At 40.0% G+C, this 26,499-nt stretch overlaps 2 protein-coding genes across 5 annotated transcripts in view; one reads left to right on the top strand and one right to left on the bottom strand.

Annotated features, from left to right (window-relative positions):
• il1rapl2 (interleukin 1 receptor accessory protein-like 2) overlaps nucleotides 1–26,499 on the bottom strand; it is a 445,655-nt gene that overhangs the window by 17,057 nt on the left and 402,099 nt on the right. For all 4 annotated transcript variants that reach the window (XM_084939955.1, XM_084939961.1, XM_084939963.1 and 1 more), the window contains exon 9: nucleotides 19,597–19,742. In XM_084939955.1, coding sequence (XP_084796081.1) covers nucleotides 19,597–19,742 — 146 coding nt within the window. The remainder of the gene's footprint in view (nucleotides 1–19,596; nucleotides 19,743–26,499) is intronic.
• LOC146391995 (uncharacterized) lies at nucleotides 1,002–3,076 on the top strand. Its single transcript, XM_084939976.1, has 3 exons — nucleotides 1,002–1,351; nucleotides 1,658–1,793; nucleotides 2,069–3,076. Exons 1-3 carry the CDS (start codon nucleotides 1,017–1,019, stop codon nucleotides 2,819–2,821), a joined length of 1,224 nt encoding a protein of 407 aa, XP_084796102.1. The 5' UTR covers nucleotides 1,002–1,016; the 3' UTR covers nucleotides 2,822–3,076.

The following is a 26,499-nucleotide window of genomic DNA, read 5'->3' as shown; positions in this document are numbered from 1 at the left end:
ACACGATTGAAGCAGTGTGGGATCCTTTGGACAGGGAACAGAGCAAAAGGCAGAAACATCCAAAGAAGAGCTTTGAATGTCCTTCAAGAAGCCTGGAGAACGATTCCTGAAGACTATCTAAGACTTAAGCTTGTTAGAACTGTCTCTGTGTTTGCACATGTTTTAATAACCTTAGTAATACCTTTACAGGGTACTGTACTATAGTGCATTTTGTAAACAATAGAGTAGTATATTTTTCTTAGTTATGTGATCAGAAATTGAGAACTTGAGAAAAATCCTTGACTGTAATAAAAACAAATGGAAGCAATGTGGGATCATCATAATGCAAAGATAAAGTGCCACGAGCAAAATTATGGGCAGAAATCTGTGCCATCAGAAACTGAATTTGAATAAGTTCAATTTGAATTTGAATTGCTCAGATTGAATCTGAATTGTAACTTGAATAAATGCTTTTGAAAACTGAATTTGAATTAGTCTAATTTGAAATTGAATTTATGGTTTGAAAATGATCGTCACTAAATTGAAATTGAATTTTATATTTTGAAAATGAATTGATTTGCTTTGAAACTGCATTTTATCCTTTAAAAATTCAGCTCTCGAATAATTTCAGTTTCACTTCTCACCATTCAGTTTCAGTTCTACAATGGACTACTTGCACTAGGGCATGTGACGTATTTCCGTTTCCAAATACTACCGCTTGGGCGTTTCCGGTATGTTTGTTTATCTGTCGGTAGCTATGCTAATGTCGCTTCAGAATGAGTATAAAAAGGAAAGTATTTAAAACAGAACATTTTCAAAAACAGGAGAAGAAATACTCCGAACATTGCTGTGTCCCACTTTGTTCGGCTTCAGCCAAATTTAACGGCATACTAAGTTTTCATGGCGTTCTGACCCATTCTGACTTGAGAAGACAATGGCTGGTAAACATACGCCGGGATCATTTCACATTACCTCTCACACCAGGGTCTGCTGCAGACACTTTGCCAGTGATCAACTCATAGAGCCAACAACCCTCGATGGTCGAAGGCGGCTTATTAAAGGTGCTGTACCAACACTTTTCTGAGTGGAATGGCTATAAAGTTGAACCACCGCGGCGTAGTGTTTGGGGGAGAACGGAGCGACGCCCTGAACTAGTTCCTCCTGACGATCAAGAAGAGCACAGTCTTACAAGAGATCATGACTACTGCTCAGTCCCTGAGCCGTCTGCATTGGACATATCTGCATCAGCTGCAGAAGACCTGTCCAAAGACGTGGAGACTCTGAGAAAGGAAATACAGGAGTTACGTGTCCAGCGAGAATTTGGGTTACAGCGTTTTGCTGGCTCCGACACTGACATCCGATTCTATACCAGGTACACCTAAGTTCTATTCAAGCTAACTGTTTAAAATATACCAAGGTTAAATTTCAAGTGTTTCCAGTCTTAATGAAAACAAAATAGATATTTACTTTTTCTCTGCTGATTGTATGTTTCATGTAGATGCTTTAGTATTTAAACGATATCCTAATGCTACAGGTAAAATACAACACCAAATAGACTCTTAATCAGACTATTTTATACAGCATACCATTAGCATATTTGTCACAGTTTACATTATTTTTATGCCAATGTTGGATGTTAATTAATGATTGACACGATGTATGTCTCTCTCGTGAATAGATTTCCAAGCTATGATCATTTGATGGCATTCTGGTTTTTGATTGAGCCTTGCATCTATAAAATGATCCGGGTTTCAAGAGCCAAGTCAGCTGCCAATCAGAACGAAGAAGTGTTGACACCTGCACGAACATCAACGGTAGGTTATGGGTTTGTTGGTAGTTAGAACTAGAGGTGTAATGTTATTGTATTTATGTACAATAACATTACATAATGTACAATAGCATACATACACCTGTGTATGTATGCTAGACTCAGTATCCTTTACATACTGTGTACTACAGCACCTCATTGTTTACCCCATGGTACAGTATGGTATGCATAACCATTACAAAACATTTAGCCAAGAAAAGCATAATTTTACTAGTTCATAGCTTAAGGAGTAACATTTTCCCTTTTGTTTTCACCTTCCAGAGGCAGCTGCTACAGCCAATTGACGAGTTTTTTCTTTTCCTGGTTTTCCTGTCAGTTGGTTTGAAGGAGAGGGACCTGGCACACCGATTTAACATACACCAGTCCATAGTGAGCCGCATTATTGCAACATGGACAAATTTTCATGCCACTGCACTGGGGTCTCAATGCATTTGGCTTACACGTGAAGAAGTGCAAGCTTACCTCCCTGAGGAATTCAAAGATTTCTCAGACACCCAGATGATCCTTGACTGTACAGAGCTGCGGTGTCAGACACCATCCTCACCACTTCTCCAAAGTGAAATGTACTCTTCGTACAAATCCCACTGTACGATGAAAGCCCTGGTTGGCATAGCTCCACATGGTCCAGTGACATTCATCTCTAATCTGTATGCTGGTTCGGTTAGTGACAAGGAACTATTCAAACAATCAGGCATTGCTGAGAAGTTGACTGAAGACATGGCAGTGATGGTAGATAAGGGCTTCCTAATCACCGATTGTTGTAAATGCAAAGTGTACTGCCCACCTTTTCTATCTAAGCAGAAGCAGAAGCCAGCATACCAGGTTAAGGAGACGCAGGCCATAGCCAGACTCAGGGTGCATGTGGAGCGAGTCATTAGGAGGATCAAACAGAACAAACTTTTTGATAGCATCATTACCATGTCACATGTTTACAATATCAACCAACTGTTTGCAGTAGCATGTATGCTGTCAAATTACCAGAACACAGCATTAGTTAAAAAATGGGTTAAGTGAGACAAGATGGATTTTTCCCAAGACACCAGTGCCAGTACAAATAACTTATGGAAAATGACCTGCAGCTGAGGCCACTACAGTTGCATTTCTTCCTTCTCAGCTGACAATACTTGATTACAGAACTGGTACTTGAGTGCTGATAGTTGAGTTTCAGTTATTGATAATTCAAATTCATTGCAAATGTTGAATGTTAATAATACTGTTTAATTATACTACTATATTACTATTCAGATTCAACAAAATTGTTTATCAAAATTATAAAGTAAATCACTAAATCGTTTTAAAATCATAAGTGACTTTGTGCTTTTGTAACATCAAAAATACCATTTGTCATTTTCTTCATTCAGTTGTGTTATTGTCTAAATGTATATCAGTATGCTAGGCATGGAGTTTTAAATACTATGTAAATAAGTTCTACACAAATTCAATGTTTTAATGTGTGTTTTTAAAAAATGAAATTGATGCCATTGCTTAAATAACAGTTTATTGATTTCACATAAAAGTAACATGTAACAACAAAAAAATTCATGAAATACATTGCAAATAAAACATCAGTTATTTTGTTCCAGCCAGCCTGAAGGATCTGTTTTTCTTTTTGCTATGTTTTCACTGTTCATTTTTCCAAACACAGGTATCTTGGCATATATATGTAAAAAAAGAAATAGTCTGCCTTTTCTCTGATTGCATTGTGCACATCTGTATCCATGTATATTCTTTGCACTAGGTAGTCCTCTTGTGCCCACACAACAAAGTCACACCACTGCATCCCACTGATGAGCAGTTGAACAACAACTAAACTAAAAACTAAAAGGTGTAAAACAGTGGTGCATAAGTTAGAGACTGGGATGTATATGTACATGACTGAGTTAGCCGTCTTCAGAAAGTGTAATGTTGTATGTAAATTAATACCTATTCTGACACATGTATGTATGAACAAATAGCAACATACATTTGTAACACATGAAACCAAATTTTACAAATCTAATTACCGTACTCCAGTCTGGGCCATCCTATTTGGTACCGGCTTAGTGAAGATCATGGAGTTGATGGGTCCTGGCTTCACACCCTAACAGAAGACACATTTACTATGGATGGTGTTGCTGTTCATATGTAAACATGGACTAATTCAAAAACTTTAACCTCATTTAAATTACCACTGTCCGTGGCTTGTGCCATTGCTGTTCAGATTCCGTGCAGCTATGCACAGGGGGGACAACCGGCACTCTGAGTTGTGAGTAGTGTGCTGTTTGGAAGAGCAGTGCCTGTGTGATTGCACATAACAGCGCCTGCCACACAGGAGCACTGACTATGTGTCAGTATCACCAGCGATGAATCCAGAAGCTTAATCTAAGAAGAAAGAACAAAAATTTAAAAATGTAACATCTTCATGGAAGAGCCGAACAGGAACATAGTTCAGTGTTATGGTTACTGACCCCTACAGGCTTACCCTCCTGAATGCTTAGCGTTTCCTTCTCTCCCTATTAAAACAACTTAACCATCCTTGATAACTATAATAACTTTGTGTATATTTGCAGTATTAACTTGGTGTCAAATGTTTCTGATCACCCAAACACACGTTGATTTAACTATCTGACTAGTCAAATTAGGAGTGATAAAGCAGGGAGACAAGGAAAACATTCAAGTTGATGGGCCTTTAGGAATGAACTTAACTAATGCTTAAATGAACTGAACCCCACTGAACGGGGATTAACAACTTTACACAGCTTCCTGCCTACACTTAGTCTGTGTGGTGCCTCACTCTTCTTCATTGACCTGTAGCACAAGGCTCTCACACAGACCTCCCCTGACAACCTGTCTTTATTGGACACTGAATAAAGATACAAGTACCATTAGCATTATTTCTGTATTACTCATGTCAGCACGTCTTAAACATATATATTTTACACTTAGCAAGAGTAGCATTAGGTAGTTAACTACCTCCTTAGTTAGCCAACTACCTAACGCTATTATAACAGTGTCTAACAACAAAAGTGACATTAGTTAAGAAAACCTCAACTATAGTTTCGGACGACATAAAATACCGCTAAATAAAACATGTAATATAGAGAATTGACATCAAATGAAGGACATAGCGGAGTAACGTAGTGTTTGCATTTGACACTAGCTAGCGTTTCTTTGTCGGTTAATTTACGTTTTCTTACCTTCGTAGTTGTGTATATATGATGCAGCATATAACTTAAATCCTTTATCTAATTTGCTGGCGGGGGTAGTCGTCACTCTGCAAATCCGATGAACATCACTGATGTTCAATTTTGGGAGCTCTTGTAGGCAGCGAGTGTAGAACGTCGCCATGGTTTAACCACACCGGAAGCACTGGGGCAGGACTACATAGAACGCGGAAGTGATTGTGCAAGTAGTCCGTTTCAGTTCCAAAATTCAGTTTTTTGGAACTTACATCCGGTTCCGGTTCAAGCGCAGATCAATAGAACTACGTTTTACTAGCGGACCGAAAGTGTTACTGACGGGAATCTACAGCGTCTTGAGCTGAATTAAGACTTCAGAAGTCATTCATCATGTCGAATGACCAGCGGATAAACTCTCAGGTTGGTAATAAATGTATTACATGTATAAGAACAAGCGTCATGTTAACAAATGATAGCCGTACAGTAACTTTTATGCTTATTGTAGCTGTTAGCTAAAAACGCTAATTTAGCGTAGTTTGCCCTGAATTCAGCTTTGACAAACAAATATGATCGACTGTTTCTAGTAGAATTCCAAAGTTGTCATCTTGGACCCTCTCAGAGTACCCCCTCTGTATGCTTGCAGAGACCCCTACAGTAGGGAAACATGCAAAACTGTGTCCAAACCTTTGTATTTTAGCTTTATGTCTTACACAGCATCCCAACTCTTTAGCTAACTTAATAACTTTAACTAAAGTGAATAGTTAGTCTAATTCATTAGTGCAGCATTACTGGATCATCTCTGTTTGAAGTGATATAATATGATATACAACTATCACTGAAACGGCAAACTTTGTAAATAAACAAACAACACTTCTCATTCTCTAAACGTTTGGCCACAGCTGTAGATTACACTATCAGTGCTTGCTCACTCTTGACAAGAATAATATTTCTAAATTTAGTTTGTGCATTTACAGGTAAACATCTAATATTTTATCTAAATGACTGCTTTGTCTTTGAAAAGGGTGAAGAGCCTGAGGCCAGTGACAGTCCAGTTCTAGGTTACAGTGGCTCACAGGACAAGGCCACATTCCTGTCCTGCCAGAAGAGAAGAGAAACTTCAGTCTTCATGCAGTTCAACCACACCTGTCATATTCCATATGACAGGGGTCTCAATCTCCAGTCCTCAAGGGCCAGTGTCATGCAACTTTTCCATGCCCTCGAGGACTGGAGTTTGAGACCCCTGCCGTATGGTGTTCATGCTGTTTTCTACCCCACAGTTACAGCATGTCGGACTGCCTGTTCAGCATATGCAAAAATATGATGAGTTTAAGCATGTGATGACTAAGGCCTTCCATTATGGTGTTTGTCATCACATGTCACAGACATCTGGATGATCATTTGGAATAAACTAAAAACTTGTTACTTCATCTTTTATCTTTATTATTATTATTATTGTTCTTATTTTACATTTTTCATTGTTAGGCATTAGGTTTATTTGTAGTAGTCCTTTCCAACTTCTTTCCCTCTTCCATGTTACTGTGTCAGCTTGTCAGCATCTATTTGGGTTTGGGAGTGGAACAGAAAGTAAGGAAATCCAAAGTGCCATTAAAACCAGGAGAGGTTCTTATATTTCAGAAGAAGGGATTAATTCAAAAGAAATGACCTCAATGCCATATTTTATTTAGGAACCCTAGAGAGCACTTTGCAAATTAACACATTCTTATAATTTCACCCTCAGATGAGCCAAGCTACGACTGTCAGGGAAGGTGATGTAGGTACAGAGCATATGAGAGTGGTTAAGTTAATGTCTCTTGTCTAGATGAAGGCACAAGAGGGATCAATGGCAAGGCGTAGAGATTCAGTATCTTCAGTCTTCAGTGGACACTCCATTTCTGGCACAAAACACCTGTAAAAGATGGTCGATTTAGGAGGTGACCCGACAACTTCAGCCTGTCAAACATAGTAATGGAGCTGTATGTTTAAAAAAAAAAAAATCTAATTAAGCATGCACTCAGTACCCTAAGAATTATTATGGTAGTTAAACACAGTGATAGTTGTATATCATATTATATCACTTCAAACAGAGGTGATCCAGTAATGCTGCACTAATGAATTACACTAACTATTCACTTTAGCTAAAGTTATTAAGTTAGCTAAAGAGTTGGGATGCTGTGTAAGACATAAATAAAGCTAAAATACAAAGGTTTGGACACTGTTTTGCATGTTTCCCTACTGTAGGGGTCTCTGCAAGCATACAGAGGGGGTACTCTGAGAGGGTCCAAGATGACAACTCTGGAATTCTACTAGAAACAGTCGATCATATTTGTTTGTCAAAGCTGAATTCAGGGCAAACTACGCTAAATTAGCGTTTTTAGCTAACAGCTACAATAAGCATAAAAGTTACTGTACGGCTATCATTTGTTAACATGACGCTTGTTCTTATACATGTAATACATTTATTACCAACCTGAGAGTTTATCTGCTGGTCATTCGACATGACGAATGACTTCTGAAGTCTTAATTCAGCTCAAGATGCTGTAGATTCCCGTCAGTAACACTTTCGGTCCGCTAGTAAAACGTAGTTCTATTGATCTGCGCTTGAACCGGAACCGGATGTAAGTTCCAAAAAACTGAATTTTGGAACTGAAATTGAATTGTAGAACTGAAACTGAATGGTGAGAAGTGAAACTGAAATTATTCGAGAGCTGAATTTTTAAAGGATAAAATGCAGTTTCAAAGCAAATCAATTCATTTTCAAAATATAAAATTCAATTTCAATTTAGTGATGATCATTTTCAAACCATAAATTCAATTTCAAATTAGACTAATTCAAATTCAGTTTTCAAAAGCATTTATTCAAGTTACAATTCAGATTCAATCTGAGCAATTCAAATTCAGTTTCTGATGGCACAGATTTCTGCCCATACAAAATGTACTTCATCAGTAAGTCGTCTAAACTTTCTACCTAATGTTCAATAAGATCTGTGTGACCCCGCAGGATGCATTCCTGTGCTGAACATCTGGGATACTGTATAATACTAACATGATTAAAATGTCAAGAAATAGCAGCGCTTGAGAATTTTCAAGAAGAAATAATAATTGTATAAAAAAACACAACGTTCAAGATCTTTTGATTTCAGTTGTAAGCAGTGTCTTTGCAGGAAACCCTGGAAGCTTAATACAACCACACAACATCACATTTAACCCTTTCATGCATGAATTATGACAACCTCAATCAGGATGTTTTTCTTAAACATAAGAGGTTTTTTTTACATGTCCACTGGCTGACCAGTGGGTGGCAGGTATGGAGTGACGCATCAGTGTCCAAGGTAGTGTTTTATGAGCAAGTATCCCATCAACACTGACCCCAATACAAGAAAACAGCCTTTGAATAGCTGTCCACTGTAGTGACCACTATGCTGAAAGGGTTAAAACTCTTGTAAAGAGCATAAAATGAGAGCGCCTGTTTGTAGATGCTTTCTACACTGATTTGTAAGATGCATTAATCTTTAATGAATTTAATGTTATTTTGCATATATTTGTGATGCCTTTTTAGTGAAATTTACTAAACATGTCATACTAGATGTGTTAATAATTTGCATAATTTCCTAGATTTCGAATAACTCTTTGCAAATGTTTGTTTGGATTCAGACGTTAAATTCCAGCTTAGGCAGTTTTGTATTTTCCTCACTAGCTGTAACTGGAATGTATTTATCGCACGATTTTCAGTTCTTTTTTCAATTTAAGTTCTTTTGCTTTCTTGATTTTATGGCCAAGTCATGCTTTTTTGCAATTGCATGACAAAATAAAGGCTATTTTTGAGGATAAATTTATAAAACACAAGATCTGCTCCCAAATATTGTTGAAATACTGGTGCAGTTCATCTCTAAAGTCTTCCACCATGCAGCTTTGTTTTTATTCACCACTACAGTTAATAAACCAGCTGAAGTTACCACATTTCACCAGTAGACGTCTCTCCAACCCTTCTGCTCCCATCAGCCAAACACTACCTTCACTAGATACGCCTAAGAGCAGACAGAGCAGGGACAGCAGTGAGTGGGGGACGGAGTAGAGGGGTGGTGGTCTGAGAGCGGGAAGAAAAATAGTGAAATTCCACTAATTGCCAAATATTTGCTCTACAGTAACGTTAACTCACATTGCTTCCATTAGTAATGAGTCACATTTAGAAACCTCTGCTTCTGTCTCCTGCCTTCATCCCTATCTATCCCTATCTCCTCCCTCTGTGTTCCTTTCTCAGTTTGCACCCCCCACACCCACTCTGTCACCACTGGCTCCCCTTCATCTATCCTTCTCAGATATTTTCCATTAGTAATGAGTCACTTGCTGCCGTCTCCTGATATCAGCACACAGGAAAATGGGTGCAGAATTTTGAAGTTGGATTTTTAAGCATGCTTTTTACTTATTAGGCATAAAAAGAATTGGGAATTGTAATGGTGACAGTGTCTGCATGTAAAGGAAAGAATATGATAAAAGACTTTCTTTTTTTAACATAAGTTTTCAGACTCTCGTTCTCTTCCTCGGGCTTTACAGCCCAACGCTATTGCACTGAAAGCTCATTCACATCTACCGCCTTTGCTTTCTTTCTCCCCGTTTGTTTTTTATCTCATTCGTCTGGCTTTGTAAGGAATGCTTTTTGCATTTGCTGCTAAAGTATTATGTCTAAAACAACAATTATTAATAGCAAAAAATAATCTGAATGTTGGTCTCCAAACACACCATCTGTCACACCATTGTTCAGTTTGGACTCATGAAGTGTTTAAAGACTCAAACCTTGTGTTCCTTCTGGAATTAGTACAGCCTATAGTAATATTCTATCTAGTAGGCAGTTTTTTAAAGGCTCTCTGTGCAGACAGGTCAGATACTGTATTCTGCCTCAGAAACAGTGGTCTATATACAGTCTATATACAGTGCTTCCAATGTATATAGACTGCACAGACTGTATATAAAAGATAGCAAAAAAAAAGAAAGAAAAAAGGGGCTAAACAAACCAACAAAGGGCACATAGACAGAGATCAGCTACACCCACAATCGGTCTTTAAGTCTGACGTCATTAGCCGTTTCCGGGTCCAAACTCCGCTTCAGGTCCCAAAGTCAAACGAACACTGCGGCATCACTGAGAGTTAAAAAACTGTCTAAATTCTTTCATCTGTAATAAAATGATCAGCGTTGCTGCTTTACCAGGTGTAACAATTAAGTTTAACGTCCAGGCATCCATGAAAACAGGATTATTACAGAATTAAATTAACAGAGTTAGAAGTTAGCAGGAAGTTAGCTCACTAGCTTCCACCTAAACATGATATAGCATGTTCTGACTGAGAGATTTCTAAAAAATTCAAACGTACAGCTCTGCTATCACTTCCAACATAAATGAAGACAGAAAACTAAACAGCAGTGACGTTTGCAGGGTTACTGAAGTTGGGCTAGCTGGTATATAATGATGTGCTACGTGATCGCTAGCGACACAGCTATGTTAGCATAAACACAGTGAAGCTGGAGGATGAACGCTAACTTTTTTCCACTTGATAAATGTTAACGTGAAGGTTCCCGATGGTTAGGGACAAATGCAATCACATGGCAGGATGCTGTAAACGAACCAAACTTCAGTCAGGAGAACAGCTGAGATAATCCATCCACAATACAAGGTTAGTCATTAATATACTGCTGCATGGGCTGGGCTGGAGTTACATCGTAAGGTTTTAAAAACTGAGCTTTAAAATGAACAGCAGCAATAAAAACCAACAGAGGCTGACAGTGATCACTGATTGTTTTTAGGGGCTTGTTGAGTTTAAATAGAACAAGATACAAAACATTAAAACATGTTAAAAACACAACAGCCTTAATAAACGCAGGGTAGTTTGGGCCCGGAAGCAGGATCCATCACATCATCACTTAAAGATCTGATAGAAATGCATGATCCAAACTCAAGTGGCCACTTCAGGAACTGCAATTTGTGTTTGTTCACTTTGGCTTCATTTTTTAAACCTGAGCGTTGCTGCTTTGACTGTTAGATTAAAACAACTTCAATTCTTGCTCATTAGTCATGTTCATGGAGTTTGGCTACCATCCCAATGCAGCGTCAGTCTCATTCTGAGTTGAAATATCCCGACAATAGCTGTAAATAGCCAGAGCAGCTAGTGCACAGAACAAATAAAGATGTATAATAGCATGAAGGTGGAGTGGACAGTATCTGATGAACACGTAAACAAGCTTCAGAATAAATGGACCTACTGTAAAGAAAAAAGTGTGTTCTACAAAAGGAAAGGGACACAGTATGATATCAAATTTGGAAAGGCGATTGAAGGGAAAGTCTGGAGAGTTTGTCGCCCTTCCTCATCCATAAATCCATGTTCAATCCTGTCAAACCGGAGCCTGTGGTGAGCCCAAACTCAAAGCCTTACAACCCCCGAACAAACCCTTGAGTGACATTTGAGAAAGTCCATGTCTTTCCCCATCTGTCCTCCAGTTTGTCATTTCTCTCAATCCTCCTCCCGATCTTTCTGGCCATCTTCCTCCTTGCCTCCATTTTTTTCTTTCTAGTAAGACTCTCGTCACGGTGCTGAAGGCAGCTCTTTATGCTCTGTCAGTTGCAATAAGCAGATGTGGATGGTGTGTGTACTGTAGGTGCGCGTGTCCATGTGAGTGCATGTGTGCAACATAGATGCATCAACCCATTACCTTGGGTCACTGCAGAGTGAGAGCACACCCTAATTCAATCACACACACTCAGTGCAGGAAATCAAGCTTTGATAACTTGCGCTAACTTAAGATAACTTGTGCTTTGTTTAGGCTGTCATGTCGAGTTCTGGCACCCAAATGTGACCTTATGAGCTCCGAGGCTTCGGGCAGGAGGCTTTGGAACAGTCAGCGCTGTTAGTGAACTTTTAAATAGCCCTGACTTGAAGTGGGAATTATAAATAAGTCTGCTTATTCGGACTAAGGATGATAGTTTCTGACTGTACAAACAGTTCTGTTTTTGTGGCTGTTTTTCTTCTTTTAACTGTAGTTCAGCTGAGCACATACGGGGGGGATAATTATTTGATCCCCTGCTGAATTTGTCAGGTCGCTCACTTACAAAGGACTGAACAGTCTCTAATTTTTATGGTGGTTTTATTTTAATGGCGAGAGATGGAACATCATCATACTCCCCAAAAAACACATTACATAAAAGTTATAAACTGACAAAATAAGAATTTCCTACACTGTATCTAGTGCATCACTACACCTGTTTACTGCATTTGGTTAAACGTTTAGGGAAAGATATGACATCTTGATTGTGTCTGTGACCTTTGTAGTCTTTTAATAGGCTTTTAAGGCCCAGCAACGAGAGGTGTACCAATTCTAAAAGCAACTGAATCAATTTGTGACTCTGCTTCGAATTCTGTGTGCAACCTCTGTTCAGTCAGAGCCTGGCACCTTTGCCTCCTGTGCGCCTTTAAAAATGAGCATCCAAAGAAATTTCGCGCAAGCCAACAAAAATAAAAAAATAAAGCTGATGCAGTGCATGAATTTGTAAAACCAAACCAGGGAGTCTAAAGATGCTCCAGTGTTGCAGGAGATACACTCCACAAAGATGTCTGCAAAAACATCCATGTCCAGCTAATCAGCAGGTTTCCTGATTACAATGGCTCAGTGTAATATAAGTGTTTTATGCATAAACACATATTATATATTCTTTGGGCAAACTGAGGTGATATTCGTGTTTTGTGCTGAACTTGGAAGCATCTGATGTGCAGAGATGATCTCATCCAGTGTGACATGTTTCTTAAAAGACCGAGCACTGTGATTTATTGCTAAAAGGCTTAAATATTCCCTTAGAGACCTTAATTTCATTTTAGTTATGATTAACCTTTGGTCAGCAGTTTCTCTATCTCTTATTATAATCGGAAAATATAGTGCCTTTAGATGTAAAATCCAAAAACGGAATCAAGCAATTTATTATGTTATAACTTCCCCAAGTTAAATAAAATAATGACACTACAGATGGAGCTGTCTTTGAACTGGCACCGGTGAGTGAGTAAGTCACAGTGTGTGCAAAAGGAATATAGTTAATGTCAATGAATTTTCAGTACAAGAAAATCCCTCAGAGCTACTACTTATTTCATGCCTTTCATATGAGAAATGTCAAGTGCTTTACAGCAGAGGACAGTGTATGTAACAATGTAACATAGACCTGAAAACCTTTATTATCATAATTAAAATTAAGGCTTTGTCAGATGAAAATATTTAGTTCAATTCAATTTTATTCATACAGCACAAATCACAAACAAGCTTTTTACCGAGAGGTTAAGACCCTACAATACAGTCCCCATCAAAAGTTTAAGACATGATTGGATCTCAACAAGGTTCCAAGTAGAGCTTCAACATGTAACAAGGAGAAATGGGAGCGAGACAAAACATTTTACTGAAAACAAACTAAAACTAAAACAGGCTGTTTTACAGCTGATCCAAAGTTTAGGACCACATGCCTTAAAAAGGCCAAATCTGTGCAAAAATGTGGATTCATTGTCATTTTCTGTCAGTAGTCACACTGTCATGGTGTTCTGATGGCAAAGGGAAAAAAACGTTCCCTTTTTGAACGTGGTCGGGTTGTTGAACTATATGAGCAGGGTATCTCACAGCACGTGATCACTGCTGAGGTTGGACGCAGTAAGACAGTCATTTGGAGTTTCTTAAATGATCCTGAGGGTTATGGAACAACAAACGTCAAGTGGAAGACCCAAAAAAATTCACCAGCATTGAGCCAGAGGATCCAATTGGCTGTCCATCAAGACACTGGACGATCCTCGACCCAGATTAAGCAGTTACTGGTGCCGACTGCAGCCCCATAACCATCAGATGGCATCTGAGACTGAAAGGCTTCAAAAACAAACGTCTTCAAAGGCCTCGTCTCCTTGGACGCCACAGAATCAACCGTTTGCACCAAACATGCAACACTGAAAGGTGGCAGAGAGTTTTCTTCTCTTATGTGACCCTCGTCTGTGTGGTAACGCCTGGGTTTTTCAACAGGACAACGCTACAGTACACAATGTTCTTTCAGGAGAGTAACGTCACTCTTTTGGACCATCCTGCGTGTTCCTCTGATCTAAATCCAACTGAGAACCTTTGGGGATGGATGGGAAGTTTACAGAAACGGACGACAGTTCCAGACAGCAGACGCCCTTCGTGCGGCCGTCTTCACCACTTGGAGAAACTTCACTCACCTCATGGAAACGCTTACATCAAGCATGCCGCAACGAATTTTTGAAGTGATCAACAATAACAGTGGAGCTCCTCATCACTGAGTTCATGTCTCAACTTTGATTTCTGTTTTGGGGGGTTTATGAGTTTTTTTGGAGGTGTGGTCCTAAACTTTGGATCAGCTGTAAAACAGCCTGTTTCAGTTTAAGTGTTATTTTCAATAAAAAGTTCCGTCTCACTTCCAGTTCTTCTTGTTACATGTTGAAGCTCGACTTGGAATCTTTTTAAGATCCAACCATGAAAATATGATTTTTTGCCATTTTTCAAGCCGTCTTAAACTTTTGATTGGGGATGTAATACAGCGAAAACCCCAACAATCAGAGGATACCCCCATGAGCAAGCACTTGGCGAAAGTGAGAAAGAAAAACTCACTTTTACCAGGAAGAAAAAAGAATAAAGAGCAAACAAAATCAAATTAATTTAGGTTGAAGCTGTATTTGCTTAGAACTGAAACCAAATGCATTTTCACACAAACATCCAGCTGGTTACAACGTTCCAGTTCATAGTTTGTTACAATAAATGCTGAGTTTACGGGACTGGTTCAGCACTAACCATTTATTGGCAAATCTCTGGTGGTTCCGGCTCAAACTAGTAACTCTTTACTTATGCATAATTTGTTTTTATGACTCCAACAGGAGAATAAACGCAGGACGTTACCAAAGAATAGAAACCTCAACATTAATACTGATAAAATTGGGCTAAAAACGAATTCGACCTCAAAGACCTCTGAGAGAGGATGTAATCAAACAGAGTTCTCATATTTAAATTCTTTTTTTAAAAGGTGGAATAAACCCAATAAATAATAACATTTTTTTAAGGTGTAACAGAGCGTACAAGAAGTTAAAAAAAGCTTTACTGTGGTTTCCTATAAGATGGAAGTGTAAACAAGGGATGTTGTTGCTTTGCCGTAGCCCACTGGGGGCTTTGCATATAGGAGAAAATCCTCAAAATAAACCCAAAACCATACAGGAAGCCAACACAGAGCAGCAGAAAATAGACTAACGTTCTCTCTGTTTCTGGTTGTGGTTAATAGCTGAGCTGCAGAGTTTTAAATAAACTCAAATCTATAGTTGTTGTTGTTTTCAAGAGACCGAGAAAAAGAGCGCTGCAGTGATCTGTCTGCTCAAAGAAAGGCACTGGTCATTTTTAAACACTCTTTTTACTCAGAAGTGGTTATTAGTTTAATTGCTATACAAGTCAACCCCGAGACTCGGACTTAATTTCCGCATATTGTTAAACAGCGAGTCTCAGCCACTTTTGAGGCCAGCTGCTCGGGTTTCAGCGCTGTCCTCGTTTATCATGGAGCGGCACACGGACACGCAGTTTCATTTAAACAGTTATAACCTTCATAACCATTCTGCAATTAAATATGGAGAACTATCATGACAGAGGAGATGATGGAGGTCAGGAACTGTGACCTTATTTTAGCTGTTTGGGACATTGTCTAAAGCAGGGGAGTCAAACATAAGGCCCGGGGAACAGAAGTGGCCCAATAAAGACAATCCGGTCCACTTGATATCTTTGGAAAATGTGAAGGAGGACATAAATTTAGGACTTTTAACTGTATTTTCATACATTTCATAACTTGTCCTAGTTATAACAACCTCCCCAACAATAATTCATATTGTATGAACCAATGAAGTAATAGATAAAAAATTAACGACAGAAAAATTCCAGTTTTTTCCCACTGCTATAGAAATGTCTTTTTTTTTGCATATATAGTTTCCACTGTAAAATAAATAAAACAGGATATTTTCTGTTTATTCACAAAGACATTCTGGTCATTACGTTCTTACAATTTAAGCCCAAAGAATTGTGCTGACAGATTTCTTTCATTACCTGCAGCTTTTCTTTATAATGCAGAGAAAAGCAAGAAGTGCTGTTTAAATTTCACTTCTTTTTCTTATATTAGGATATCCCAGGAATTAAATGTGCAGGTAAACTACTTCAGAAAAAGGTGAGTTTCTCTGGTCCAACCCACTTCAGATCAAACTACATGTGGCCTGAGATGTAAAATGACTTTGACAAACCTGGTTTAAAGAGTTAAAAACTTCCCAACAGGAAGGAATAAAAGCTTCTTTCTTGAAGTACGTAGTGAGCTAAATCCAGGTTAAACCTGTTATCTTTTGTTCATTTTCTTTCAGTCTAGATGATTACAGAGCGGGAGTTCTGAACAAGGAGAAGCTGAGAAAGAAAGAGTTTTGAGCTCTGGGACAACTAAGATGTGGAAAAGTGCAAAAAATGGCTGCATACCATTTTTTGTGCCATACTGTTTGGAGCCAGGGGTTAAAGAGGAAATAAAGAAAACAAACAGACAAGAAGGTGTGAGCGTGCTGTGGAACAGAGCACGCCAACATATCGAATACCTCGACTTCATTTGCAGCTGCTTGTGCGGTTGCTCCTGTAGGCAGAGCTGACAAGAACGCCTTCAACATGTACATACACCTACTTCAGGTTTCATGCTGTGCTGATGCACACGCCCGTGTGTGTGTGCACGTGTGTCGAGAGAACACACACTGAGAAAACAATCCCATTCAACTTAATGCCTCCCATGAGGGGAAAGTATATGTGTATACGTTTTTTGTATATGCAGCAGCCCTGACACACACACACACACACACACACACACACACACACACACACACACACACACACACACACACACACAGAGCTTCCTGTAGTTAATTACAGTGTTAAGTAATGAGGGCCCTACGGTTCTCATTCTGACCCCCTCTGGAGGTGTGTGTCTGTGTGATCCTGTGTGTGTGTGTTCATGTGTGTGTGTGTGAGTCCCTGGGGTGCTAGTTAAGTATAGTAAGATAGATTTAACACCCAAGGCATCCAGCAGGAGTCAGACGGGGAGAGAGAAAGGCCTGTTTTTAGTCCACCACCCTCTCTGTGTGTCTCTCCTCTCTTCATCTCTCCCAATCCTCTCAGTCACCCCTCACCTTCCCAATCTTTATCTCTCTGTCTGCATCTATTACCTCGGCCCTATTCTCTATTTTCTTGCCCCGTTCGGCCTCCCGCTGCGTTTCCCTGCCTGTTTATCTCTTTTCACATTTCTCCAATTCTGCCTGTCCTTGCTTTCTTGCATTACATACACTGGTTTCATATAGTGGGCATTCAGGGAAACTAGTTTCTGCTGATAGCTGGGGTAAGACAGACAATTCATCTGCTCCTTCAGGGGTGCTTTACTATTCTATGTCTTAATGTCTCTTTAGGTTCTTCCTTTTTTTTCTCTGGGCTTTGGCCTCTGTCGCCAGAAAGAGAGAGCAGATTTCTCCTGTTTTGGCTTCCCTTCATTGGCTTCCTGTTAAATCCAGAATTCAAATCCTGCTCCTCACATACAAGGTCTTAAATAATCAGGCCCCATCTTATCTTAATGACCTTGTAGTACCATATCACCCTATTAGAGCACTTCGCTCTCACACTGCAGGCTTACTCATATGATTGTTGGGTTTTTCTCTGTGTGTATTATTGTAGGGTAGTCTAAGGAGCTTGGAAAGAAAAGCGTCTGGACTTCTTTGAGTTGCTTGAAGACATTTCACCTCTCATCCGAGAAGCTTCTTTATTTCTAAGAGCCCATGGCGCAGCCATGTTTTTGTCTGTAGAAACCCTCGTTGTATTTGAAATATGTAGTGATGAGACATATTTGAAATATGTCCATGGGCTCCCCCGTGTCACCTATTGTAGCCAACCTTTACATGGAGGAAGTGGAAAGAAAGGCTCTTGGCTCTTTCAAAGGAAGCACAGCCACTGGTACAGATATGTGGACGACACCTGGGTCAAAATCAAGACACAAGAAGTGGAATCCTTCACTGCGCACATTAATGCTGTGGATAAAAACATCAAGTTCACCAGGGAAGACACAAAGGACAACTGTTTGCCTTTCCTGGACTGCGCTGTGCACATTGAAGAGAACGGCAACCTCAACATCGAAGTTTACCGGAAGCCCACACACACGGACCAGTACCTCCTCTTTGACTCCCATCACCCTTTGGAACACAAACTTGGAGTAATTAGGACCCTACACCACCGGGCAGAACATGTTCCCTCTAAGCCTGAAGGAAAAAAGAAGGAACACACACATGTAAAGGAAGCACTCAAAACATGCGGCTATCCTAAATGGGCGTTCTTAAAGTCAGCAAAGAGGCACAGAAAAGAAGACCAGACACCAGCGAGGGAGGATAAGAAGGACAGACGCAACAACATTGTCATCCCCTATGTAGCCGGTGTATCAGAAAAACTCAGGAGAGTTTTCTCCAAGCATGACATCCCGGTGCATTTCAGACCCAGCAACACACTCAGACACAAACTGGTTCATCCCAAAGACAAAACTCCTAAACACAAATTTAACAATGTGGTGTATGCTGTACAGTGCAGCGAGGAATGCCCAGACCTCTACATCGGAGAGACCAAACAGCCACTTCACAAGCGCATGGCACAACACAGAAGAGCCACCTCCACAGGACAAGACTCAGCAGTCCATCTGCATCTAAAGGTCAAAGGTCACTCTTTTGAGGATGCCAATGTTCACATTTTGGACAGAGAGGACAGATGGTTTGAAAGAGGAGTGAAAGAAGCCATCTATGTCCACTGTGAGCGACCATCTTTGAACAGAGGCGGGGCTTACGATACCAACTCTCTGCCATCTATAATCCAGTTTTGAGATCCCTTCCCAGACGCCTTAACGCCCACTCACATCCTGGGCCATCTGACCTCAGGAATTCGCATGATAAGGTGGGGCCAGGTTTCACAATGAACACATCCGAAACTCTGGCTGATTGTGACACACACCCGCTTTCACACCTTGGCTCAGGCGATTAGAGGATCATCAGGGGGTCCTTTTGTCCCTCTGTGGGGGGATACTCCCACTGGGTTTAAATCTGGGACTCTCCACCATTTGACCTTAGAACTGAAGAAGCTTCTCGGATGAGAGGTGAAACGTCTTCAAGCAACTCAAAGAAGTCCAGACGGTTTTCTTTCCAAGCTCCTTAGACTACGATGACCTGGATGACTAAGCATTAATGTTACTTCAGAAATCTTGATGTTACCAACACAATCGTCTGCATCGTGCCTTGTTTTGTGACAGAAAGCTGGTTTGTGGTGGCTCAGCGCTCGGTCCGTGTCACCATCAAACATCCCATGTCCTCTTTCATATAACAATAACTGTGTTGTTTTATAATGCAAGGCAATTATTTGTGTTACTTTTTAATAGTTTGATAGAAGGAAGCAGATTGTATAGATAACACATTTTTGCTTTGATAGTGAATGGACCAGCATGTGATCATTTGTCATTCTTAAAGACACTAAAGGCCTAACAAGTTTAACAGAAACCAGTAAATCAGGAGCGAAGAAAAGGGAAAGCTCTACCTTTCTTTTGCAGTATAGCGCTACCGCTGCGCCTCCCTATGTGGTTCTCCACGTAACAGGTATAGTTGGCCAAATCTCCGTCCTCCACGGCATCAAACGTTAGGGACAGCTGCACTTCCTTCTCTCCTAAATGTTCCCTCACCACCCTGGAAAAGAAACATGCAAGAAGTGGATTCACAAAGCAGTGATATTAAATCTTTTATTGTGATTTACTGTAATACACTCAAGACTTTAACTTGGAATTTCTACTTGTGCAAATTGCATCAGGAGGGAAGTAAACACATGTAAATTTTAAAGATGAGAGAATCTCCTTGCCTCCTAATCTGTTCCATTAAAGATGAAGAAGCACAAGGAACATGACACTATAGAGCACAGTATATAGGGCAGATTTTAAAAGAAAGAGCGAGCGAAAAGAAAAGAAATGAGGGCAGAAGAAGCAAGGAGCCATGTCTGGAAAACACTGGCGACAGCTGGAAAAAGCTCTCTCCTTATGGTGAGGTCATACTCCTTTTAAGCCTGTGAGGCTGTGAGGAAGAGGGGCTGGAGGAGGAGACTGAACTGATGTCAGGGTCACAGAGTGCACCTTTAAACCTGGTGAGGTTCAGCCATAACCAGTGAGATCTTAGCTCAGGTGGCAGATTCAGAGCAGTGGCACAGATGGTTCAGCCACATAGGCTGGGTACATTTGAACATTTATTTAATAAAAGCTAGTTTCATGTAATTGACACCGTTATACATTTATTGTATTTATTTATTCTATTCATTTCTGTTCACAGCTGTTGTATGTTATTGCAGGTATGCCATTTAATGCCAAGACATTATGACGTTTACAGTCACAACTGTGGTAGAGTTAGCTCATTAAGAAGAAGTGGCTGGCTGATATCTGTTTAATGTTTCTGCTGGAGTCGTTGGAAAAGACGGGAAAGAGGGTGAAAGGAGAAGGTGCAAATCAAAAAGTCAGCATCCTCAAAAATTTGAAGCAGAAGCTTTTATTCGAGTCACCACTAAATTCAGAGTGAGGAATCTAGCGATTCATTAGCTAGCTAATGTTTTTATGTGGAAAACCCCCAAAACAACATGTAGCTAACGACTGCTTGTTCTTGGACTTGAAAGCAGAAAACTAATTATCCTGGCTTACTCACATTAATGGCTGACATCAAATAAACATGTTTTGCATAAATAGCTTATCATATTTTGGAATGTCAATACAAGAAAACAAAGCAAAAACAAACAAAAAAACAAAAAGCCTTCCCGACGCTTTGGCGTCCATGTGCACTTCTTCACCTCTTGATGTAGAAAAACTCAAAGCTTGATTGTCCAGTTGTTAAATCATAGACCCTAGAAAACTGTGGAAGCTGTGATTGAACAATTACTGTATGAATGAGGATTTTATCAAACTGCAGATCTGCCAGCAGATCTATTAACGAAATCTTTCAGCGGTTCAGGAGGAAGATAATTATGTAACAAACATGCTGTGAACTGAACCCTCGGTCAGCTTTTAATACTTGAGTAATTGAACCTCAGAGCAAATTATCTGGGACTGGGACAGCACCAGAAGTGTTAAGTCGCACCTAAGCAAGCTTTCAAAGTTTCACATGGGTAATGACACCAGAAGTCCTTAAAAAGTCATTATTTTTACATTAAGCTGTGATCACAGTCCAGGAACATCTTCACTATGTGGTGAGTTATACTTCATGAGTGTTATGAGCTCTTTTATATGAAAAATAAAGACAATACAACGTTAAGTGTAGAAAACAAATTTTACCGCAATGCAGCATCAGATTACTTAAAAAAATGAAAAATAAATTAAAAGTAATATTGTTGATGTTTAGCCTGTCTTGGTTTAGTTGCACGTTGGGGTGGGTTGGTTTGGATTTCTAGTCATTGGTTCAAACACAAAAGCAGGCAGCAGGATTTTGGAAATAATGAGCGTTTTCAGTGCAGAATCAGCACTCTTGTCAGAAACAGGCGAGATGGTCCACAGGATTTTGTTATCCTTCTTCTGTACAGTATGTGCTGCATTGACTCAGCATACAGTACAGTAATCCAGACTGGCCACATTGTAATACACACAGGGGTTGAAAAACATGGGAGTTGGCACAGTCCAACCATGACAAGCAGCGATGAGACACTGTGTAGTCATTTTCCTGCAGCTCTGTTTGTAATTCACCACAGAAATGCGCTGTATCTGTCACTTGAGGCTTGTATCCAAGTGGCTGCATGCAAAGAAAATTGACACGCAAACTTTCAGCACAGGCATTCCCATTGGGAATTGAACTTCTAACCTCCTAAATATTCATGCTTTCCTCTTCCCTCGTGGCACCAGAGGCACAGAAAGAGCAGTGAAGTCTCAATGCAGGTTAATAATGATGGATAACATTACAGAAAGGGTTATGAGACTCAAAATGTCAAATGTGCCGGAAGACATACAGCAAAATGACTACCACCATCTCTGCATGTACATCTCTTTTTTCCTTGCTCCATGTCAGAGATTTTCAGTGTGTGCATCACTTTGAAGTCTCCTAGGACAGTGCATCAGGGGTTGCTGTCAGAAGATGAGACTTGCTAAAATGCTTAGTTTAAAACACATCACTCCTCTCCCTTTTTCTCACCTTCTAGCCATTAGCTATCTATATCCTACATCTCCTTTCCTTCTCCTCTTTCTGTCCTCCGGCGATTAAATGGGTACATTTCAAAAATAAAAGTCACTGTTGAAAGCACAAGTTTTTCTCCTCATAATCTGCACATCTTGGTGAACTTGACACCATCAGCCAAAGTATCCTTCCTCCCTGAGTTCAGCTGCATGTATGTGCCAAGCTGTATCTCAAAGGTCAGCACTGTGTGCATGCTCATCATTTGTATCATCTTTGCCTCCACTTGTGTTGCTGTTCTGATGATATCAAGACCTACATCTCTTGTTGTGGCTTTCCAATCACCCACAGCCAGTCCCAGCAGATGGCTTCCCCTCCCCAGGTCTCTTCTTGCTGAAAGGGAGTTGTTCCTCCCTACCAATGTGAAGTGCTTTCTCATAGGGGTGGTTGTCTGATCAGCTGGGTTCCCTCTCAAATATAAAGTGCCTTGAGATGACTATTGTTGTGGATGTGACCACACAGCTCACTTCAACCAAATGAACTGACTCACCAAATGGAATCAGGCCAAGTTTGCTTAACTGAACTTAGATCTAAGAAGGTCATCGTCGCTGGTCCCAAAAGTCAAACAAAAATCACACACTGTGCTCTTCTATCATATCTATCACATCTCTGCTCTTCTCTTTCTCCGCTCATGTCTGAAGGCTTTGATGGATGTGCAACTTTGATTTGAAAATAAAACACATCACAACAATTGCACTTTTCTTTAAACAATAAATCTGTCTTCGTTATTGAAACCGATACCTTAGATACACCCAGACCCAACTACAGTAGTATGTATATATCTATATATATATACTACAGTAGTATATATATATCTATATCTATGTATATCTATATATCTATATCTATATTATCTCTATATATCTATATATATATAGATATATATGTGTGTGTGTGTGTAGTTTTTTAGCATTTTCTTTGACACAGATACTGAGGACAGCCAGAAGGATAGATGGGTAGGATGACATGCAGCAAAGGGCCTAGGGCAGAATTGATTCCAGGTAGCTGCAAGAAGGAATAAGCCCAGAGTAGACGGTCTCACAGCTTATAAATCAAGTCAGCTATGGAATATTATTGATAGCAGATCCACCAGAGGAATGGGCTGGCAATATTTGACAGTCTGTTTGTGGCCTTATCCTATTTTCCCGCTATCCCATAAGTCTGGTACTACTCTCCTCCTCAAACAGATTCCCAGGTTTCCAATCCTACAACTCTTCACTTCATGTCAACAGTGCCCTTCTCCTCCTTCTGTACCTCCCTGAACTTCTCCACTGGAGTGTAGCGATAACACAGGTCAGACCTCTGAAGGTACCCTGTTGTACAGTATGTAGTAGCAAGAAGTTTGCAGTACATCATTCAGTCTTCTAAGCTGCGAGCTGGACTATTATTGATGCTTTGTCTCCTCAGACCACTGTACTTGTCACTGCCGACAGGAAGCATATAATAAACCTTTCTGTTTCAAGGTGTTCCCAATTGCAATGCAGACCTCAACTTTTTAACATAAAAAACCCTGCTTCCCTCCTACTTTAGCACCTAGAACGGGCTAACTAACATGCTTCATGACAAAGAAAATATAAGGTAAAATAATGGTTGATGATGAGGTTGTGAACAGTGAAGCAGTGAGGCTTTGACAGCAGTTGGACTGGACAACAGATGTGAATTTCAAGCAGGTAAAAAAAGGCCTCTCTGCATCAGCAGACATATGGGCTGCCTTCAAGTGAAAATGTGAAGCAAGCACTGGTCCAGTGGAAATACTGTAATTACCAATTCATTGCACATGAACGAGCTGCGGACTGTGATAGCTGAGTTGCAGAAACGTGAAGAAGCTGGACAGCTGGAGTAAAACTGATGATACTGCTCATGTATATTGTCTCGCCTGCTATTTTAACCCAACATACTTAAACTACTTAGACTATGGATTTACATTTTCCAGAAAAAGAAGTAAGGTTTCACAAAGAGAGGCACTTGTTGGCAGGAGTTTTTTCTCCACAAACTCGCAGCTTTATCACATCCTCTTGGGTGCTGCAGGGTGTGAGTGTGTCAGTAAGAGAGCAAGCCTTGGTAATTACAGGTATTCCCATTATCACAGAGGCTACGAGACTGTGTTTGACACTATGCAAACAGACATAGACAAAGTTCTCGGGCCAGTGCTGCAGCAGGACGTGGGGAAGGGAGCTTAAAGTGGACAGATTAATGGGCATCACAGCGGGAGTCGACCTGCTGGAGTGCGATTGTGGAACTTGGAATAGCAGTATGATTGGATCAGAGGTGGCCAGAGGACTGGACTGAAAGATTGAGAACTCATCAGGCAAAGGTTAATTTAATACTACGGGGCATGATTAGTTTCAAGTTTAAACACTCCTACTCATGTACTGTGCTGCTCTCTACAACATCATTTTCCCGGGAGAGAACATTTTCAGAGGGCAGGAGGTGGATTAGCAGTCGCAGATACATTCTTGAGGTTCCAGTCTTGGATCGGTAAACAGCTCTGCTGCTGGAGTGTCCTCCAGCAAGACACTGTAGGTCACCTGGTTTCAGAGCCACTGTTGCTATGCCGACTCTGACCTGTGACCTCCCCCATGAGGGGAGGAGGGCAAGAGGATTTCCCTTTAGGGGAGATAAACATTCATATCAGTATTGCTGTGCTCGGCTGATAACATGACCTGTGAAGGCTCTTTGAGCAGAAGTGAGCATTTTACTTTCTAATATTAAAGCTTTGATTACAGCTCTTAGTGCGTCAGTTAAAACACACTAATGCCCACGTGCTGCAGTTTGAACATTTAGATTACATTACTACGTTGCACTTTTTCTTTAACGTGATGGTGCAGAAGTATTGCTCTAAAGGGAGCAGCATTAACCTGAATAGGGAAAAAACAGTGACACACACAGTGTAGATGGTACATTAATCAGTGCCAGAATCTTTCCAACCTGCTATTAACTGAATTTAAGTAGTGCGCTTAAAGAAAACCAAACAGGCTGTTGCTTCTCATACGACTGCTTATTATGTCTAAAATTAATAAGCTGATGTGATAATCTAAAGAGGCCATGATTGGCCAGGTCATAGTGCAGGATGAAAACCAAACCAAATATTTGTCAGTTTAAATCATTTTAAAGATGTAATGAAGGGAGAAGCAAAACTACAGCCCACCACAGCCCCACCTGTGTGAACTGAATGAAACTTTTGTCCATCTCAAATCACCACGGGCACTCTGCCTGATCATCAAGAATACTCCTGCAAAGGCTCGGGTTTGAGTCCAACCCGTCACCCTTTGCTGTGTGTCTCCCCGCTTCTCCTTTGTCTCTCCTGACTTTCACTATCCAATAAAGCCAAAATATATTATTAAACACAAACATTTAAATTTCAGTAGATTGTCCTCTTCGAATAAAACAAAATTCCAGATGGTACTCAAAAATATAACTCTGAAAATAATTTTGTTAAATATTTTCATATTTTTCATTTCCAGGACCTGTGAGTTACAGTTACAGTACCATCGTGAAAATCCAGCTGCTTCTTTTTGTATTACTGTAAAATTCAACAACACACCATTCAGAAATTGTTACTGGTTGTCTTTTGCAATGTAAAGTTTCTTTGTTAGTGTGTGATTTTTTTTTTTTTAATTTAAAATTTTCAGACCATTTGAAATATATCTGGTCCACATTAAAGAGCCTGATTTATTTTGATGTTAAGAAAGACCGGTGCAAATTTCAGGCTTTTATCTTTAATAGTCTTTGACATATTCATGTTCAAATGTTGACTCATATTTCAGTGCGTGGTAGTGGGCCGATGGACTAGTTTTCAAAAAAGTGTATCTTAAAAACTATTTGATATATGAAGCTAAAACTTCCCAGCACTCAATATATATGTTCAAACTCTGGACCTTCAGATTGGAGTTGGCACGATGTGCGGTTGGAATGACCCATGGACTAAATGTTTTGCTCAGTTAAAACACGGGTGCTGAACAGCAGTCAGTAGCATTTAGTACTCATCTACTAAACTTTGAACCCCATCAGACCTAAACTTTGCAGTTAGGTCTCCAACATGAACTCAGGTAGTAGCACATTATTTATCTTGACTACTGTTGCTTAGAGGAGATGATGCAGCTGCAGCTATAACTGAAGTAGCTAAATCCATACACAAATTAAATATTATGATTCATGAGTCTGCAGCACTCATGCACATGAGTATTAACAGGTGAGTTAAGAGTCAGGCTGGATTTGTCTGGTCTAATCCTGCCTACCTTATCCCATCTTA

The sequence above is a fragment of the Perissodus microlepis genome, chromosome 2 (genome assembly GCF_051167445.1).
Source record: "Perissodus microlepis isolate ML-2025 ecotype Zambia chromosome 2, ASM5116744v1, whole genome shotgun sequence".
Lineage (NCBI taxonomy): Eukaryota > Metazoa > Chordata > Actinopteri > Cichliformes > Cichlidae > Perissodus > Perissodus microlepis.
This window is presented reverse-complemented; position numbering and strand designations above follow the sequence as displayed.

Bases quoted from the DNA above. Each gene is read 5' to 3' on its own strand.
- LOC146391995 (XM_084939976.1), top strand. From the start codon at position 1,017: ATGGTCGAAGGCGGCTTATTAAAGGTGCTGTACCAACACTTTTCTGAG. The intron at 1,352-1,657 runs GTACACCTAAGT...TCTCGTGAATAG, and splicing joins GACATCCGATTCTATACCAG to ATTTCCAAGCTATGATCATT. The intron at 1,794-2,068 runs GTAGGTTATGGG...TTCACCTTCCAG, and splicing joins CACCTGCACGAACATCAACG to AGGCAGCTGCTACAGCCAAT.